The 21772-nt window shown below is 40.6% G+C and overlaps 1 protein-coding gene across 10 annotated transcripts in view; it reads right to left on the reverse strand.

Annotated features, from left to right (window-relative positions):
* Evi5 (ecotropic viral integration site 5) overlaps positions 1-21772 on the reverse strand; it is a 153355-nt gene that overhangs the window by 41919 nt on the left and 89664 nt on the right. For 9 of the 10 annotated variants that reach the window (XM_028867385.2, XM_028867384.2, XM_028867389.2 and 6 more), the window contains 2 exons: positions 11798-11944; positions 9645-9740 (listed from right to left, as the gene is read on the reverse strand). In XM_028867385.2, coding sequence (XP_028723218.1) covers positions 9645-9740; positions 11798-11944 — 243 coding nt within the window. Of the gene's footprint in view, positions 1-3966; positions 5371-9644; positions 9741-11797; positions 11945-21772 lie in introns of those variants that run through there. The other variant, XM_028867393.2, reaches the window with a different exon arrangement.

The following is a 21772-nucleotide window of genomic DNA, read 5'->3' on the forward strand; positions in this document are numbered from 1 at the left end:
TTCCTCAACTAACTGAGCGAAAATAAACTTTTCTATGCTTTGTCCCACTACTTGAAAAGCAGACAGTTCTGTACAGTGTCAATGCAGAACCTGAGTTCAGACAACATTGGATCAACAGCGCGCGAAGACGGCACTAACAACAGAAGGAAAGCTGGTTTCTTACACGCGGTATCTGAGCGAGGTTTAGAGGCTAAGTAAGCATTTGGTTAGGCTAAACGTTACCTCACTGATCACTCATACACTGAAAGCCTTTTAATGACTTTCCATATTACTCAGAGAAAAGCCGAAGTTCTTAGGTTCGATGTAACAGGTCCCACTTATTTCTCAGACTTCCTCCTTCTCCCCTGTCCTACACCAGAGGCTGCTCACATATGCTCCTTACTCTGGAAGAGCCCTTGTCCTTACTCTTAGCAGTGAATTCTTTGCTCAAATCTGCCTGTCTTACTTTGCTTCTTATTATATGTAAGAGTGAGTGAGTGTGTGTTACTTCATTTCTTATTATATTTAAGAGTGAGTGAGTGAGTGTGTTTCTTTCTTATTATATTTAAGAGAAAGAGTAAGTGTGTGTGTGTGTGTGTGTGTGTGTGTGTGCGCGCGCGCGCGCGCGCGCGCGTGCGTAAGTGCAGGTGCCCATGAAGGTCAGAGGTGTCAAGAAACTGAACTTGGGTCCTCTGGAGGAGCAGCAAGCGCTTTACACTGAGCTCTCTAGCCCTGCACGCCTTACTTTAAAACCTTGTTTAATGCCCCTTCTAATGAACCTTACCTGGTGGACCAACAGTCATATTACCAACACCTTCCTTTTCATCATGGCATTCATCATCTTCTAAACGGTATACTGTATGATTCACTTTTTCTATTCTTCTAATTTTTTCTCTACCATTAAGTTAAATGAGGATAAATTTTTGAATTTTGATTACTAATCCAGGTAGGGATATGAATACTGACAGGCATATCATAAACACTCCATAAATCTTGGCTGAACTAAAGTCAATACCCCATTTAAATTCATAATTTAACTTGTTTTTCACATTACACTTTTAAATGGGAAAATTTAAGATAAAAAATGGTATTTCAAGAAATAAAATGTTACACTTTTTCAATAAATAAGACTATTTTGACTATCACTATATGATGTTGGAAATAATGAAACCAAGTAACAGTTCTTCCTCACAATGAACTTCAGTGGGACAGAAAAGCTGAAAAACATTTAACTACAGTGGTGTGAGACAGTGTAAGGGAGCTACAGAACCCAGGGTATCAGAAGAGCAGGCATCACTCACAGCAAGTTAGACATGCTGATGACTGAGGCAGTCAGAGCAGAGGAGTGAAGCAGGAAGACAGATCAGAAAGGCCGTGTGACACTGAGACCTAAGCTCAGCATGCATACACCCGAGGAAAGAAGACAAGAATTACAACCACTGTCTGATGGAAGGGAGGATTAGAACAATTTTTGGTAGTGAACAATTATAATTTGAAGGAATTATTATCACAGGAGACAATCAATCTACTATGAAACAAAAAATTAAACTACCCTAACAATATGTTCTATACTAAAGAAAAATTCTGTCTTAATTGAAAAGAACTTATATATACAAAATACACACACACACCCTTATATATACCAATTCATTTTAAAATCTTCTCTATGTCTCAGTTCCTTCAACTACAAAGATTTAGTAATTCCTGTATTATATAGCTTCTATGAAGATTAAACTAGAGAATATACTAAGTAGATAAGAGCACAGCTGGACACATCTGTGTCCACAAGGGCCAGCTACTAGTATTTTTATTATTGGTATGCTGAAATATTTAGAGTTGCCAGTATGAATACATTTCCAAGTAAAATAAATCCAGAAACAAAATGCTGAAACAGTGTTTTACACTGCTCAGAAATTAGCTTGCTTAGTTCAGGGGATCCAACACAATCCTCTGGTGTCTGCTGGCATTGGTGTGCACATACACAGACAGACCAAGGAGTGGGATGCCTGGTATGGTCGTAAATGCCTATAATTCCAGCCCTTGGTAGGTAGAGGAGGATCAGGACTTCAAGGTTATCCTCTAGTAAATCTGAGGCCCTAGCCAAAGTGGGGAAGATTGAGGATGTAACAGTGGTAGAATATTTGCCTAGCATTCTTGAGGCCCAAGATTTGACCCCTAGTACAGATGTGGGAGGACAAGAGAAAGAAAAGGAGGAAAGAATAAAAATGGAGAGAGAAGCTATAGTTAGGAAGAAGTACTAAATCCCTATGTGCTATTGCACAGCACAGTACTTTCAGATAATAAAAATACACTGTATGCTTTTAAAACCTAGAGGAGTGGAATGACACTGAAAATCTTCACCATAAAGAAAGAACATGTGTCAGGTACAGTGAAGTAGGCCGGTAATGCCAACAGTCAGAATACAGAGACAAGGGGATGCCTCGTTTTAATTACAATCTGGGGCTTTTGAGACCCTATCTCAAAATGAACAAATAAATGTCTGAGAATATAGATTGTTTAACTTGATTTCGTACACATATGGAAGCATTGCATAGTATTCCATAAATATAATTCAATTGTGGTTTTATGTATCCAATAAGAACAAATTTGATTTAAAACTATAATAACTAATGGTTTAAAAGATAAATAAAGCAGCTTAAAGCACAGCAGTTCAGATTGGAATGCTAAGGGCTGGAGAGGCAGCTCAGTAGTTAAAAGCATATATCATCCTGCAGACCCTGCTTCACTCAGATCCGAAAACTCCGTAACTCTAGTCCCACCCAGGGCCTCATCAGGCATGCAGTGCACATCTATACATACAAGCAAAATACTCAAGCACAAAACCCTTTTACTTTTTAAGATGGGACTGTTACTAAGACAGAAGGTTGGGCCCAGACTTGGTGCTGAACACCTGGTAAGCCCAGACACTTTGGAGGCGGTAGAATCACAAGTGAGAGGCCATGATAGAAAACGCAGTAGGACCCCATCCTAATTAAGTTTTAAAAGAGCTTAGACCAGTATAACTTCATGACAGATTGACTATAACACACACACACAGCCCTGGGGTAAATCCTTAGCAATGAAAAACAAACAAATGAGCTTTATCTGAGAAGGTAACAGAGACTTGAACAAAGTGAGAGCACTGTATAATGACTAATGACAGCCCAAAGATTAAAATGACATACATGATACACTAACTTCTTAAACCTGATGCCATTCTGGAATTCAACATCTGACTTTTATAGATAGAAAATATATTGTTCCCAGATTAGCACTATAGCAGAATGGTGACTAGAATCACCAATTAGTAAGTGTCATTCTGTTTAAGAACAAGAAATGTAGGTAGTAATAGTTTTAAAACAGTTCCAGGAGCCAGGGGCATGGCGGCACATGCTTTAATCCCAGCATTTGGGAGGCAAAGGCAGGTGGATCTCCAAGTTAGAGGCTAGCATGGTCTGTAGAGCAAGTTTCAGGACAGCCAGGGCTACAAAGAGAAACCCTGTCTTGAAAAACAAACAAACAAACAACAAAACAGTTCCAGGAAAAGGTTTAATTTAAGTTCACTGTCAAACTCTAAACTAAAACAGTTGCTTCAAAAGTAGGGGCGGTATTATAAACAATAATAGACAAATGCAGATGTCATGATGTCAATAACATGCAGGTGGACTCATAAGATTCACAATGGCTGAAGAATCTTTAAAATCAATTCAATAAATGTTAGTCTCATAGGTATGTATGTATACATACATGCATATATATGTGTTAAAATATTTATAGAATGTTAAAGAATTTATAAAGATGAGTATTTCTTCCTCTAATATATTTCCCAAAGTATATTTTCATAATTATATTAAAAAATAGGCTTTAACTATAAGGATAACAGATTATATATTATATAATCCCAAAATTAAAGCCATGTTATATAACAATATATATATACATATATATATATATGGAGAACTTCAGAGAACTTTGTGAGAAGTTAACAAATGCCAAAATCCTAATGGTGGTATACATGTCTTTAATCCCAGCACTCTAGAGGTAAAGGCAAGAGGATCTCTGTGAGTTTCAGGCTAGCCAAGGTTTACATATAACATCAAGTGGAAGCATTAATCTGGAGAAAAACAAAATACAGGGTCTTAGTCCCCCCCTAGTGGAATTTAAAAAAAATGATTCAACATATTTCCAAAACTGTAAATGATCTAAAGTGTAATGTTTTATAAGTGAAAAAGGAGTTTCAGACTTAAACAAAAATAATTTAAGAGGTTTTTTTGTTTGTTTGTTTGTTTTTTGTTTTAATTTCCTTTAAGACACATCTCTATTAAGTAGCTCATGCTGGCCTTGAACTTTCAATCTTCCATGCCACTCTCTACAGAGTACTGGAATTGCTGCCTATCTGTGGATCTTAATCTGCATTAAATAAATAAACGCTGAGCCACTGAGACATTTACTGAAAATATCCTTCCTGAGTGAATTAACAGCAAGTCAGATCAAGAGCACACAGGCCTCAGTCCTGGAAGAACAAGGAAATTGCCTCAAAAGTAGCAGAAGATACAAAAATGTAAGAGGACAACAGTATGCATGTGGAGTAGAGGGGCACAGTGCTGTGTGGAAATGGAGCCGTGATGGTGAGAGATAAAGTGGAAACGTGTTTGGGGGAATAGTAAAAAGACAAGCATTTCATGCTGAAGAGTTCTGACGTGACTGGTAGGTAAAAGCAACCAACAAATGCTTTTGTGTTGGAGAGGCAGCTCTGGTAACCGCTGGAGAAGACACCAACAGTGGAGGCTGGGAAAGGAAACTGGATGAGAGACTCCTTACCACTTCAGAAAAGACAGTCAGGAGGTGAACTCAGGACGGCGGGGAAAGCAGCAGTGTGAGGAAAGACTGCTTCGCCTTCGGTAGCATTAGTGCCCGCAGCAGGCAAACACTGTCAGGGAAGGAACTCAAGGTGCAAAATGAGGTCAGCTGCTGAAGCTGAAAACTTGAATACCTTACATGTGCATCTTTGGCATGCATTATAGATTAGATGGTAGAAAGAAGTACCCGAAGTTACTCCAGGCTTAAAATGTGCTAACAAATGGCCCAGTCATCAAGATTCAAGATACAAAGACACAGAAGGTTTGGGGTAGAATAGTAAAACATCTGACTTCACAGAAGTCAGAACATGGAACCTACCTACGTGTCGATCAGCTGATGAGTGGATGAAGAAAATGTCAGTGCATACAATGCAATGCTACTTCACCTTAAAACGACGGGAGCTGCACCAGCTGTGAGGGTGCACCCTGCAATTTCACTTGCGGAAAGCAGAAGCAGCAGGATCATGGGTTAGAGGACAGCCTGGGCCACAGAAATTTCTAGGCTAGTCTGAGCAGCACAGTAAGATTCCACCTAGAAAACCAAAAATAAATAAATAGTAACAAAAAGAAATGTTGTCATTTGTGACATGGTAAACCCATGCGCTCACTTATTCTGGAATCTAAGAAAGTCAACTTTATAGCAGTGTAACAATACAATGATTACCAAGGACTTGGCACAGCAAGTCAGAGAAAAGTTTAAGAATATTCCATGCATCTTTATTTCATTTTCCACAAAATGATGCAATATGTAGCTTTCACTTTAAACAAAACATACAGAATGAGGTTCTTCATTTTAGTAAGTATTTGAAAATCAACAAGAATTGATTTGGAGGGCTGGGGAAAGGGCTCAGTGGATAAGACTGTTTGCTCTGCATGATGAAGACCTCAGTTTAAGCCAGTATCCACCTAAAAAGCACATGCCTGTGACCCCACCATTGAGGGGCACAAGCATATCTTAGGAGCTCACTGGCCTGTCAATCTACCAAAACAGTGATTCTCTGGTTCAGTGTGACACCCTGTCTCAAGGCAATAAACACAAAGAGCAATAGAAAAAGACACCCAGCCGGGTGGTGGTGGCGCACGACTTTAATCCCAGCACTCGGGAGGCAGAGGCACGCGGATCTCTGTGAGTTCGAGGCCAGCCTAGTCTCCAAAGCGAGTTCCAGGAAAGGCGCAAAGCTACACAGAAAAACCCTGTCTCGAAAAACCAAAACAAAGAAAAAAAAGAAAAAGACACCCAATGTGCAGTTCCGGCTTCTGTGTGTGCATTAACACCTACACACGCACATGTGTATAACACACAGAGAGGCTGCTGAAGTTACATGCATGGGCCACCACAACTAGCTAAAAACTATGATTTAAACCTTGCTACTTTGTAATCAGGGTGTTTAAAAAGATAGTGAGTGGTCTGGGTGAGAATGGCCCCCATAGGCTCCTAGGTTTGAATGCCCAGTACCCAGTTAGTGGAACTGTTTGGGAACAATCCAGAGATGTGACCTTGTTAAGATAAGTGTGGCCCTAGTAGAGGTACATTACTGGGGGCAGGCTTTGAGGTTTCAAAAGTTCCTGCCAGGATCTCTGGATTTCTGACTCTCTATCCCCTCCCCTGCCTCCCTGCCTGTGAATCAGAATGTAAAGCTTTCAGCTACTCTAGCACTGTGCCTATTCACTTCCCACCATAGTAACCACTGGCTGACTACACCACCACCCCCACTGCCATTAAATATATTCTTTTATAAGAGTTGCCTTGGTCATGGTGTCTCTTCACAAGAAGAGAACAGTAACTAAGATAGATGGCAATTTTTTATAATCGTCATGATGTTGGAAAAGTCAATACAGAATTGCATATAACAGCATGATGTAAGTAACTAAAGCCAGGCATGGTACACAGTTCTCTGGATGCATGAAAGGAGTACTTATGGGAGTTCTAGGCCAGCCAGCACTACACAGTGAGTTCAGGCCAACCTGGGCTACATATGGAGACTGTCTCAAAAAACTAACTGTGCTGGCCAGTCTTATGTCAACTCCACACAAGGTGGCAAGGTGGAGTCATTTGTGAAGAAAGAACTACAGTTGAGAAGATACCCCCCCACACCACACACACACACACACACACACACACACACACACACACAGTTTTGCCTGTGGACAAGCCTGTGGTAGATTTTCTTGATAGGTGACTGATATGGGAGGGCGCACCTCACTGTAGGTACTGCCACCCTTGTGCTGGTGGTCCTGGGTACTATGAGGAAGCATGCTGGACAAACCCTGACTTCCCTAGATAATGAACAAGCCATAAGATGAAATAAACTCTTTCCTTTCCACTGTGCTTTTGACCACAGTGTTTTATCACAGCAACAGAAAACATAACTAAGACACCAAACAGACAAACAAACAGACAAACAAACAGACAAACAACCCTGTAACACTTTGCTTGTGTAGGACATGGGGCCAGGAGACAGCTCAGCAGTGAGGAGCATTGATTACTCCTGTAGAGGATCCAGGTTCATTCTCAGAACCCTAAGGATTTGTAGCTCTGATTCTAGGGCATCCAATACCCTCTTCTGACTCCACAGGAACTGTCTGTACACGGTACAGAGATACACATGCAGGTAAAGTACTCATAAACATAAAACAAAACAAAATATTCCTAAGGGGAAAAAAGTAGAATATTCAAAATTATTTTGTGGGTGGAGAGTGGGGCCTGACTTCAATATGGTGCCCCAGCCTAACATCAACCTTGCAATCTCCTGTTTTAGCCTCTCAGATAACTGGAATAATATTTGCCACCATGTCTGGCCCACATTTACTTTTAAAAATCTAAATTTTCTTTTTAAAATAGAAGTGACAGTGCAGAAATATGAAGTGTCACTCAAAATGGACTTAGAACATTGACAAAAGCAAAATCCAAGTTCTCTGCTAAGATTCTGAACTTCAGAAAAATAAAAATCTTCTGTGCATCAAAAGACATTATCAACAAAGCAAAAGGGTGAAGACGTGTTGTTGTTGTTTACCTCACCTGCCTAAGGCACCTTCTGATTGGGTTAATAAAGAGCTGAACGGCTGGTAACTAGACAAAAGAGGACAGGTGGAGCTTTGGGGAAGAGATAGGAACTCTGGGAAAGAATCTTGAGGTGGGAGATTCGCCAGCCAGATGAGGTGGCAGTCGGACACACGGTACTGGGAGAGGTGATGAGCCTCGTCACAAAACGCAGATTAATGTGAACAGGTTAATTTAAGTTCTAAGCGCTGGTTGGGAACAAGCCTCAGCTAAGGCCAAACTCTCATAATCAATAAAAAGTCTCTGTGTCATTATTCAGGAGCTGGTGGTCCAAAGAAAGACCTGGTACTAGAGAGACAGCTCATCCGTCAAGAGCAGATGTTGTTCTGGCAGAGGACCCAAATTCTGTTCCCAGCACCCAATATGGTGGCTAGCAACTATCTGTAGGGATCCGACACACTCTTTGGCTTCTGTGTGCATTACATGCACATGGTGCACATGGTGCAGATATACATGTCGGCCAACCACCCATACACAAAAATAAATCTTAAAAAGAAAAGAGTACCCTACAGAAGAAAATATTTATAAAACCACACCATTTGACACAGGATTGCTACTGAGAATGCACAATTAACTCCTACAACTCATCAGCAACAAGAAAAACAGATTCAAAAGTGGACAAAGAACTTGAATGGACTTTTCTCCAAAGATGCTAAGTAAATGCTAAATATTGAGTAAAGGGATGCTAGGTACTACTACCCACTGGGAAATTGCTAATCAGAATAAGAAGGTGATGCCACCTAAAACACACCAGGATGACAGGTTTCCTGAAAATTAGTAAGTAGTGGTGAAGATGTAAAAAAAACAGAATTCTTGTGCTCTGCAGTTAGGAATGCAAAATGGTACATTTTACAGAAAACAGCATTGCAATGCCACAAAAAATTAAACAGAATTACTTTATGACCCAGTATTTCCAGATGATGCATATGCCCCAAAGAAGAGAACGTGGGGACTCTGGTAGGTATTTGCACAACTCTGATCATAGCAGTACCGTTCACAACATCAAAAGCAGATAAATGATTAATTGATAAGAAAAATGTAGTATGCACATGCAATGAAGGATGCATTTAACTTTAAAAGGGAAAGAAATTATGATCTACACCACATGAATAAACCTTAAGAACTTCATGCAAAGTGAAATCAGTCCGTCACAAAAGGACATATGTTTCATAATTCTTGATAGAATGCACCTAGAGTGGTCAAATTCATAGAGATAAGATGCTAAATGGTGAATGCCAGGGGCTACGAAAGGAAGGAATGTCAAGTTAGTATTTAATGGACACATGCAGTTTCATGCGGGAAATAAAATGTTCTGGAGGTCGATGGTGTTGGTGGCCATACAACACCATAAATATTCTTAATGTAACAGAATTGTAAATTTTAAGTTTTATGTTATGTATAAATAAAAATGCACCTGAGGGCTGAGATTTCTCAGTGGGTAGAGCACTTACCATCCAAGTGAGAAAACCAGAGTTTAGATATCCTCAGCACCCACATAAGTGTCACCTGAGCATGGCAGTTGCCTGTAATGCCATGCAGACAGAGACTCCAAGTAGGAGGAGATGAGGGATCCCTGGAGCAGGCTAGCTAGCAAGACTAGCCCAGTCAGTGAGAGGCCCTGACTCAGTAAATAAAGTGGATAGCACTGAGGAAGACATTGAACTTCAACCTGTGGCTTCCACAAAGCACTCTGAGATGGATGAAGTATTGAAAACTCCAGTCAGCAGGAGGCAGACACGCCATACCTGGATCTCCAGCTCGGCGATATGCTGCCGCAGCTCAGCCACGGCGGCGATGCTGTCAGCTTCCCGGAGCCTCACAGCCATGACTTCTTCCTTGTTCTACAGCACCAAGCAAAACACAGTGAGAAGCCAGCTGAGTTTGGAACTGAGATTTTTCAGATTGTACAAAAGCTGCACATTAGTATTATCCATCAGTGTCTGAGATGGCATCTATAATGAAGCAGTCAGCTATGAACCTCCCAAAGGGATAAAAACAACTTCAAGTTCAATCAGTTCAAATCAGTTGTTGCCTCCTAATGAACCTGTGTGAAAATTATGAAAAAACTTTTGGGATTCTGAGTGTTTGCTATTGAAACTGGGGATTATAGGCTTGTATTATTTTAAGTGAGACTATTCAAACTTGTTTACAGAGTAAAAATAATGTTGATAATACAGATAATACTCAGATAGTTTATGTAAATGAAAAATAAAACAAGCTTTAAAAATTACTCATCAACAAATCATAAGCTTTAATTATATAAAACTTAATGAAAACAAATCTAATTTATGTAACTAAGGGACTGGCTTCTTTGAAAATGTTACAGTTGTTACTGAAATGTTGCACTCTAACAGGGAATGTGACCAAGGACTAGGAGCTAGAGTAACAATTAATACACTAATACTGTGACCAGGATCTGCAAAAGGCACATCAGCGTTAGTATCCTTGGTACCCTTTACAGGGTACTAATGAACAAATACAAACTAAGTGAAAATCCCGTATCAGTCTGCCCAGTCTTCTACTGTTCTGAGTATCCATTACTTAGAAAAACTCAAAACAAGTATCTTCATGGTCAAGTTCCATAAATACTTCCAAAGAACATTTTATTTTGCTAATAGGTGCCAAGACAATATTAAATTCAGAAATACTGTTATCAAAATGTTTAAAGAAAACTGGTTTTCATATAGAAAAGATTACATTTAGTTCTCTACTAAAGACAGATCACAAGGCAATGTGAAATCCTAAACAGTCTATCAGCTCTAAGTGTGACAAATCATAGGGTACCTCATTGCATACCACTTTATTTTTATACTAGTCCAGCTGTATCTTTTAAAAGGGTCAATTCTTGAGTTAATACAATTGTCAGTACCGCCTACAGATTTCTTCAGTCTAAATTCTAACAGCCATGAATATTTATTAGGATGTAATTTCATCTCTGGATTTCAGTGACACTGATAAACCACTCAAGCTTCACTCTTGGTTTTTAATGACACCAGAACAAGTTGATGGAATTACAGCTTTATATGTGCCACTGAAAGTCTTATTTCTCATAGGCTTGAATACATGAAGGGCACCGTAACGATTAAAGGAGCTATGCTAAAGATATGAGTAGTTCCTCTTAAAACATCACAGCTCTCTCCAGTAATCTACTCTAAGGCTAAGACTACACGCATCACTTTAGTTATTCCCACACACATTTATGTATGTACATCCATACTCCTCTTCTCCTCTTATCCAGTGTCCCCAACCATCTGTCCCTTTCATTAGCTAAAGCTACTATAAGCTCCTTTCATGAAAAAATTTAATTTATTTCAAATACTTGTAATGCTTTTTGAACACAAAGCTTCATATAAAGAAAAACTGATTAAAAGAGAGGAAATTGTACTCATTTTTCTTAATCTACCTGTACATACACATTTCTCTTTCTCTGTTACCCAGAAAGCGTTATCAGTACTGACTGCCTGCTAACATGATGTGAATCAAGGGAGTGAGCTTCACCCTCTCCAATCACCTGCATTTTCAGGTGAGACATCACAAGCTAAGTTTTAAAGAGACACTAGTCAAAAGAAGCATCGAAAAGTCACATTAGTAAATGCCAATGTAAGAAGACATTAACTTAACCAAATCCAACGTTAAAAATGAGGTTTCTTCAATTCACCCTTTGAACAAGATGAGCTAATCTAATCTTGTTTGAAATTTTAATCTAGGTGTGGTACATGACTGTGATCCTAGCAATGAGAAGCAGAGGCAAAAGAATTAATGAGATTTTTGAGGCTAGTTTGATCTATATAGCAAGCTCCAGGCTAGCCAGGGCCATATACTGAAAGCCTGTCTCAAAAAGACAAAATATGTTCATGGTAGATAAATATATGAAAGATATCATTACACTGACACTTACCTTGCATTCAATCTCTGCCTGTCTGCGCTTTGCCTCACTCAACTGGGTAAGCAACCCTTTGTTCTTCGCAGAAAGAGAATGCACCTTCTCCTGAAGACTGTTCACCTCTTGTTCTGCTCTTCGAAGTTGGTTACTATTAATCTGGTTCTAATGAGAAATATAAATAGACTCACTATAGATGAGACTGGAAATTTTTAATAAATTTCTACTTGTAAATCTTATACTTCAACAATCTATAAAATGTTTATTAAAAATAGAAAAAAGATATAAAAACAAATCCTCAGCTAAGTGTGTGGCATGAAGAAGGAGGATCAACAAGAGTTTAAGGACAACCTGGGCAACACTGTGAATCTGAGGATAGCCCATACTACCCAGTAAGGCTCTGTCTCAAAAACTCTTTAAAACAAAAAAACTGAATTCTACAAAGAATATTAAAAATTCTTAATCAACATATCAGTCAGGCATGGTGACATCCATCTATAATCCCAGTATTTGAAAAGTGGATGCAGGAGTACCAGGAGTTCTAGGCTAGCTTTGTCTCTATAACACAGAGTTTGAGGTTAGCCTGGGCTACATGAGACCCTACCTCAAAACATTAAATACTTAAATAAGTAAAAATTTAAACCTAAATATACCATTTATACAAAAAAAAAATCTATAAACTATAAGGACTTTCACATACAACCTAGAGACAGTTATTTCTGAAACACTGGGGATACACATGGGGAAATAAAGCAAAAAGTGAACTGTAAACTCTCTCCCATCACCCTATGAGTCATGTGTCCTACATTTCCCAATGTCCAGTATGGCTTCTATCAAGGACACCTAGTGGGATTTCCTGCTTTATGTTTTGAGATAGGATCTCACTATATAACTTCAAACTCATGCTAATGTTCCTGCTTCAGTGTCTGAGCATTCAGCCACAGGCTGCTTGTGAGTCTGGCTTTGCCCCTTGATGATCAAGAAAGTAACATCTCCAAGTCCATAGTTTTCTTGTCCACACGAAACTACTTGTTTTTCACTTGGATGTCTCCAGAACTAAAGGAGATGATACATGAACAGCAAACATGTGGCAAGATCTCTATGAACATATGTTCTCTGATAAGTTACTTAATCCTGCCAAATTTCAGTATACTGGAGAAATAGGTAGACACTATCACTTGCCTTCTGGCTGTGTAAGGAAGATTATGCAAGAAAAGCTTATGAAAGGAATATTGCATGGGGGCTCGAGAGATGGCTCAGCGGTTAAGAGTGCTGACTGCTCTTCCAGAGGACCTGGGTTCAATTCCCAGCACCCACATGGGAGCTCACAACTGTCTGTAACTCCCGTTCCAGAGGACCCTGACACAGACATAGATGCAGACAAAACGCCAATGCACATAAAATAAAAATAAATAATTTTTTAGAAAAAGAAAGGAATATTGCAAAAAGAAGTTTACAGGCACAATGAATGCTCAGTTGTCATGTCATTTGATTCTTTCTACCTCATTTATGAAAAAGGGCACTGCCTCTGGTGTTAATGGGGGAAGAAAGTGGATAATTCTATGCACAGACTCTAAAACTTCCTACTCCTTCCAAACTTCTTGACTTTTTCTTATCTTCCTCCCATGCTCAGAAGAATACTTATCAAGTCTATCCCCTGTGAGTCTACTCTAATTTTTATTCACTGAATTCTGACTACAAATTAAATGGACTTTGCAGTACTGAAGTGAAAATGTCCTACAGCCTTTGTCTTTATGTGCTACAACTCAAACAAGTGACTACACCTCAGACAGATATTCCTTCAACACAGCTGCGAAGAATTCTCAAGATGAACACGCTTCCCACAACTAAATACAAAACCACAATTCAAGACTGAATTGTGGATTAGAAACAGTAAGTATGTGACAAAAAAAGACCAAAAAGGAAGCATCTTCAACAAATGGTGCTGGCATAACTGGATGTCAACATGCAGAAGACTGCAAATAGATCCATATCTGTTGCCATGCACTAAACTCAAGTACAAGTGGATCAAAGACCTCAACCTAAATCCAGTCACATTGAACCTGATAGAAGAGAAAGTAGGAAGTATCCTTGAACACATTGGCACAGGAGATCACTTCATAAATAGAACACCAGTAGCACAGACACTGAGAGCAACAATTAATAAATGGGACCTCCTGAAACTGAGAAGCTTTTGTAGGGCAAAGAACATGGTCAATAAGACAAAATGACAGCCTACAGAATGGGAAAAGATTTTCACCAACCCCACATGTGAGAGAGGGCTGATCTCCAAAATATATAAAGAATTCAAGAAACTAGACATCAAAATACTGAACAATCCTATTTAAAAATGGGCTACAGAGCTAAACAGAATTCTCAACAGAAGAATATCAAATGGCTGAAAGACATTGAAGGAATTGCTTGACATCTTTAGTCATCAGGGAAATGCAAATCAAAATGACTCTGAGATACCATCTTATGACTGTCAGAATGGCTAAGATTTAAAAAAAAAAAACCACTGATGACAGCTTATGTTGGAGAGGATGCGGAGCAAGGGGAACACTCCTCCACAGTTGGATGAGAGTGCAAACTGGTACAGCCACTTTGGAAATTAGTATGGTGGTTTCTCAGAAAATTGGGGATAAATCTACCTCAAGACTCAGCTATACCACTCTTGGGCATATACCCAAGGAATGCTCAATCATACAAGGATACATGCTCAACTATGTTCACAACAGCATTATTCATAATAGCCAGAACCTGGAAACAACCTAGATGCCCTAAGAATGGATAAAGAAAATGTGGCACATATACACAATGGAGTACTACTCAGCAGTAAAAAACAAGGATATCATGAAATCTGCAGGCAAATGGATGGAACTAGAAAATATCACCCTGAGTGAGGTAACCCAGACTCACATGGTATATACTCATTCATAAGTGGATACTAGCTGTAAAGCAAAGGATAACCAGGCTACAACCCACAATTCCAGAGAAGCTAGCTAACAAGGAAGACCCTAGGAGATTGCCCAGCAAAGGAGAAATAGATGAGATCTACATGAGCGAACTGGGGATGGGGGGAGGGGCTATGGAGGGCAAGGGATGGGGGATGAGAACATAAAGGAACGGGAGGTTTGAGCTGAACAGGGACAGAGTGAGAGAGCAAAGAAAGAGATACCATGATAAATTAAGACATCATGGGAACAGGGAGAAACAGGGTGCTAGGGAAGTTCCCAGGAACCCACAAAAATGAGCCCACCTTAGACTACTAGCAATAGTCAAGAGGGTGCCTAAACTGGCCTACTCTGGTAATCAGATTAGTGAATACCCTAACTGTTATCATAGAGCCTTCATCTAGTGACTGATGGAAGCAGATGCAGAGACCCACAGCCGGGTGCCAGGCCAAGCTCCAGTAATCCAATCAACGATAGAGAGGAGGGATTCTATGAGCAAGGGACATCGAGATCATGATGGGAAAAGTACAGAGACAACTAGCCAAACTAGTGGAAACTGATGAACTGTGGACCAATAGCTGTGGAGCCCCAATGCTAGTGGACTAGGCCCTCTGGATAGGCAAGACAGTTGTTTACCTTGAACAGTTTAGGAGGCCCCCAGGCAGTGGGATCGGGATCTGTCCCTGGTGCTCGAACAGGCTTTTTGGAGACCAGTGCCTATGGTGGGACACCTCACATAGACAGCCTTGGTGCAGCGGGGAGGGGCTTGGACCTGGCTCAACTGAATGTAGCAGGCTCTGCTGACTCACCATGGGAGACCTTGCCTTGGAGGAGGTGGAAATGGGGGGTGGGTTGAGGAGGAAGGCTGGGGGGAGGGAGGAGGGAAGAGAGAGGGATCTGTGGTTGGTATGTCAAATGAATAGAAAATCTCTTAATAATAGTAATAAAAGAATTCCTCATGAGGAAATGAGAAAATTATGTAAACACTTTACATAAAATAAATGCTTAAAATTATTAAAGATACAAAAAAAAAAGAAGAGCTAGACATGGTGGTGCACGCCTTTAATCCCAGCACTCAGGAGGCAAAGGCAGGTAGATCTCTTTGAGTTTGAGGACAGCCTTGTCTACAGAGTGAGATCCTGGACAGCCAGAGCTACACAGAGAAACCCTGTCTCAACCCCTGCCCCCCCCCCCAAAAAAAAGGAGAAAAAGCATTAAGCAAACTAGAAGTCACTAGGAGAAACACCCAGAAGTGGCACAGTGGAGCACGTCTACCATATCTCAGTACTTGACAGGCTAAGTCAGGAGGACCAGCCTGCAGTACATAGTGCCATTTTAAAGTGAGAGTAGGGAGGGGAGGAAGAGGAGCTTGTGGGGGACCAGCCCCACCATTATTTACCCCGGGGACTCTTGAGGAATGAGGGATCAGAGACTGGGTTAGAAATAGAGGGGGAGAGTCATCTAACACAGGACAGACTCGGGAGGCCTGGATCCTCATTCATGGGCCCAGAACTTTATTCCAAAGGTCTATTTATAACAATGCCAAGGGGGTGGAGCAAAAGACCTCCCCCTTGATAGTTACAGTCACCTGGTACTCAGGCCTGTGGTCCAATCAACCTCCCATGCAGTACCGCTGGGTACAGCCACTAGGGAACCTAGTGGGCTCTAACACTGGCCAAAAGAATGGTTTTAGGTTTTTGAGCTAGCGTCTTGCTATGTAACCCAGGTTGGTCTGAAACTCACAACCTTCCTGATCTTACCTGCTGAGTGTTGTAATTATAGATGTGTGTCATCATGCCTGGCTAAATTTTACAAATTTTAAAACTAATTAAATAAAATTTCTAAAAAAAAAAAAATCAATATAACTGCCGATATTAAAAATTCAGGGAGGAACTGGATGGATGGCTCAGTGGGTTAAACGTTTGTCACGTAAGACCATGGAGACTTGAGTTCGCATCTCTAGTGTCCAGGTAAAGGCTGGACATGGTGACACATATTTGCAAGCCCAATACTGGGGAGCTAATAGCAAGGGAGGACAGAGATAAACACACCTCTAGAGCTCATTGGCATCTAGCCTAGCCAACAGGTGAGCTCTAGGTTCAAACGGAGACCTGTCCCAAATAATAATGTGGAGAGTGATGAAGGAAGACACCCAAAGTCAATCCCTGGCCTCCACATGCACACGCAAACACATACAAACATGTATATGTGTGTAATACACACATATACACTGAAAGGATGAAATACAAGATTTGGAATACTGGAAAATATCAGAGTTCCGGGAGAGTTCATAAGACACAGAAAAGAAAAGAAGATCCAAAACTTCAGGACAAAATGTTTTTAAAAAGCTGTGGTAAGGTATGTTAATATTTGAGAAAATTTTATTCTCCCCACAAAAAATATATGAGTCTTAGTTAGAGTTTCTATAGGGCTCTTGCTGTTAAGAGACACCATGATCACAGCAACTCTTTTTTTTTTTTAATGCCGAATGTCATTTATTTAAATACAGACTTTCAGCACAATGGGAGAACCCCAGAGGGCAGAAGTTCGCTACTGATGTTTTACAATCTTGCATCTAAGCTGTTAACACCCATTATTCAGGATACACAGACAAGGAACTTCCCTTAAGCATTCAGGAGGGTGGAACCCGGCAGGGAATTAGCATAGGGAGGATATCAAGGTCAAGGTCCGCAAGCAAGGCAACAGTTACCCAAAACAGGGGCCAGGGCCCTACAGGTCCCCCTTTTATTAAAAAATGAGCTTCTGACTTGGGTTGCGTGGGACGTCAGCAGGTCACCTTACCCGTCATGGAGACGCCTGCCCAGGCCACACAGGTGCTCTGTCTTAGGTTGGTGAGTGCCCCCCAGGCATTGCCTGTCTCTGAATACTCATTATCATACAGGCTCAATCGTGTGTGAGCTGCAGAGTTAACTGTCACAGCACACTTATAAAGGAAAACATTTAATTAGGGCTCGCTTATAGTTCTGAGATTTAGTCCAGGAAGCAAGGCAGCATACAGGCAGACATGGTGTTAAAGAAGAAGCTGAGTTCTTACATCTTGACTCACAAGCAACAGGAAGTGGTCTGTCTCACTGGGCCTGGCTTGAGACCTCAGAGCCCACCTCCACAGTGACACACTTCCTACAAGGCCACACCTCCTGATAGTGCTGCTCACTATGAGCTTATTGGGGCCAATTACATTCAAATTACCACAGTGAGCAAGGCCTAGTTACATAAGGCTGTAATACTGGCTACTCAGGTGATTGAAGCAGGAAGACCACAAATTCCAGGCCAACTTGGATTATAATGTGAAAGAGAGCAAGCCCAGATGACTTAGTGAGATTATGCCTCAAAATAAGACGAGAGCTTTTGGCAGCTCAGTGGTACAGCACTTGACTATCATGGATTTGATCTCCAATGCTACAAAAAAATAAACACATGGGTGTGAGCCTACAGTTCAGGAAGCACATTTGATCCCAAGGATGATAAAGGCAAATAAATCTTCACCAAGATACATTATAAGACTCAGAGTACTGAAGAAACAGGCAAGTAAAGGAAAATACAGTGTATATGAAGGAAAGACAATGACAGCATTTACCAGCAAATGTATATAATGATTTTTAAAAAATTTTTCAGCCTACAAAAGTTTACTCAATTAAGTGCTCATATAGAGTAAAGGCACTTTCTTCGGGTCTCCAGCACTTCAGGAGCCATGGGTTACTGTTCAGACATGGCCAAGTCCAAGAACCACACCACACACAACCAATCCCAAAAATGGCACAGAAACCGCATCAAGAAAACCCCATCATAAAGATAACAATCTCTTAAGGGGGTCAACCCCAACTTCCTGAGGAACCTAAGTTTTGCCAAGAAGCACAGGAAAAAGGCTCGAAGATGCAGGCAAACAGTGCAAAGGCTATGAAGTGTGTGCAGAGGTCAAGGCCCTGTGAAGCCCAAGGTGGTTAAGCCCAAGATTCCACAGGACTCTAGCCGCAAACTCAGCCATCTTGCTTTCACTGCTCACCCCAAGCTTGGGAATCGGATTAGAAGCCACCAACCAAAGTACAAGAATTAAACCAAGGCCCAGGCCTCAGTTCCAGCTTAGGCTCCCAGAGGTGCACAGGCCCCTGTGAAAGTCCCATGGAAAAGGTTCCTGTCTGCTGCTGTGGAGACAGATGGACTGGTGTGACACACCTACACACTATTTGCAGATGATCAGGACCCCATGCTGTTTTTACAAATAAACTTGAGGCAAGATCTGTTTTTAAAGGGAAAAAAGGAGTAAAGGCAACCTCAATTTAAGAAAGTGAAAGAAAGCCAAGTGCAGGACACGCACAATGATAATCCTAGCTACTGGGATGGATCCTGAGTTTGACACCAGCCTGGGCAACAAAACAGGACAGAGAAGAGAGAATAAAGAAAAGGGAGAGAGGCAAGAGGGAGGGAGGGAAAGAAGGAAGAAAGGATACAGCAGTTGTACCAAGTTCACATGAGCACTTACTCTAAGACAGCAAGTGTCTAATCTAGAGGCTTAAAAGACGTCTACAGAATAATGTATAGTACGGAAGAACACAGCAAGTTCTGAGAACCTTACTGCCTAAATCAACATATAGTTATTGCCTTTAGAATTTTTCAGGTAATAAACATTAATAGAAAATAATTATAGGGCTGCAGAGATGGCTCAGCAGTTAAGAGCACTGGCTGTTCTTCCAGAGGACCTGGGTTTAATCCCAGCACCCACATGGCAGCTCACAACTGTCTGTAACTCCAGGATCCAATACCTCACACAGATATACATACAGGCAAAACACCAATAAAAAATAAAATAATTTTAAAAAATTATAAAATTCAAACTAATACAGAGAAAGTAAAAGAAAAAAATTAAAACCAGGAAAGGAGGAAAAAAATCAATGAAGAACAGAAACAGAAGGTACAAACCAACAAATAATGAGGACTTTTGATTGGGGATCAGAAGAGCTAGAATGCTGATTCCAACCTTCTGATTAAATAAGGGCAGGGATGGGATGGGGACCAAGATTGAACTCTAAGTTCTACCCAGAAGCCTCCTAGTGAAGAAGGGTGGGGATTTTAGCTCTTACCAAGGCAGAAGCTGTAAAGAAAATTCAGCTAGAATAAACATCAGACTAATGGAGGCCACGTGTTGGCCCAGAAAGAGTCACAGATTCTCTTACACATTCCTGTCATATATCCCATGGGTATACACAACAGAGGCTGGCCAGTCTTAGAAATATATCCACAGAATAGGCTGAAGGGAGGGAAAGCAGCTACTGTAGGAAGAAGCACTGACCTTACCTATCGCTTCCAAGAAATGAAAGCTTCATCTGGTACAGGACCAGCACACACTGCTGTCTCTGGGGTTATAAAACACGTTGTATCTGGAAGAAGAGGCAGTAATATGTTCTGGACCAAGGACTACAGCCATTGGTGGGCAGAAGCATTAGAAAGCCAAACACTCTGATACAAATGTAAATGTAAATGTAAAATGGAGGCTAAGGCCGAGGTTTTATCAGAAAATGGGAAATACCTTTGCCCCTCCAACTCCCAGCAACAAGTAATAGAGGAATACTGCTGGAGATAGTCCCAACTCCAGGGTGTGGTGGACATGAAGTTTCTGAGAAGAGCCCTCTGGGAAACCAGCCCTTCTAAAAATGAGGTATTGCTGAAGGGATTTGAACCCTGCGGTGCACTGTATATAACCACAGAGCAAACCTCAATTCAGCATCTGACTGCATTAACTCAAAATGCCACATGAAAGGCCTGGCAAGAAGTGTGCACTCATGTTCAGGCATAGAAACAACTTAGTTAGTTACTTCCCTATACAGAATACCCAATTGCTGCTGTGCCCTTCCCTGTGCTATAGATAACTTTTTCAAGATAGCCAGTCTTTTTTGGTGTATATTTGTTGGGGCACACGATGAAAATATGTGCAAAAATTTACAAAGCATGTGAAAAGGCAAAGGAAAAAAAAGAAATGTAGCAAGAGACAGAACAACGTACAGAAGCAGTGTTGCATATGACACAGAAACTGAATTATCTAACGGGGAGCTTAGCATAGATATGGAGTTATGAGTTAGAGAGAGTGAGGTACATGTACCGACACACCAGCAATGCCATCAGGAAAAGGAGAGTCCAGAAAAACATTTGCAAATGAAAAGCAGTGTCTGTCCTTTTTAAAATTGGAGAAATAAATGTCAAAAAGATGGCTCAGAGGTTAAGAGTGTATGCTGCTCTTGCACAGGACCCAAAATTCAATTCCTAGTACCCACACTGGGTGGCTCACAGCCACCTGTAATTCCAGTTCTAAGGGATCCTATACCTCTGGCCTCCATGAGTACCTGCACTCACATGCACATATACACAATTAAATAAAACCATAAAACTTGGATAAATGAATACTTCCTCAAATAACAAAAAACAAAGAAAAATCTATTACCAGCAGAGGAGCACAAAAAGTCTTCAAAACCAAGTGTAATACTGCACACCTCAAATTCCAGTAATTGGGAGGCAGGAAGATGTCTGTGAATTCGATGCCAGCCTAGTCTATATATCAAGTATCAAGTTCCAGGAGACCCAGGACTGCATAGAGACCCTGTCTCAAAAAGCAAAGTCTATAAGCAAGAGAAATAAGAAATAAAGACACACCAGACAGGAACACGAAGGGGAATCAATTGAAAGAAAAATGTATTTCACTAGGGCAACATAACCATCAAGACAAAATTATTCATATAATATATATGACAATAATAGTTTAAAGGTGAGGAAGGTCCCTGTAGTTACTACCTATGAATTCAAAGCAGACAACTTATTGCCTCTAATTCAACGTTTATTATTTGAAGGCAGTGCTATTTAAAGATGCTTATTGTAAAACACAAAACAACCACTAAGAATCTGCTTGAAGGGACACTAAACAAGTCATCTGTGAAGATAAAGTCAAACCAAAATAAACCCAGGAGATAAAGAAAAGGAAAGAATAAAAAGACTCAACAGACAGGAATTAATTAAAACAGAACCACAAAAT

Source organism: Peromyscus leucopus, chromosome 10 (genome assembly GCF_004664715.2).
Source record: "Peromyscus leucopus breed LL Stock chromosome 10, UCI_PerLeu_2.1, whole genome shotgun sequence".
Classification (NCBI taxonomy): domain Eukaryota; kingdom Metazoa; phylum Chordata; class Mammalia; order Rodentia; family Cricetidae; genus Peromyscus; species Peromyscus leucopus.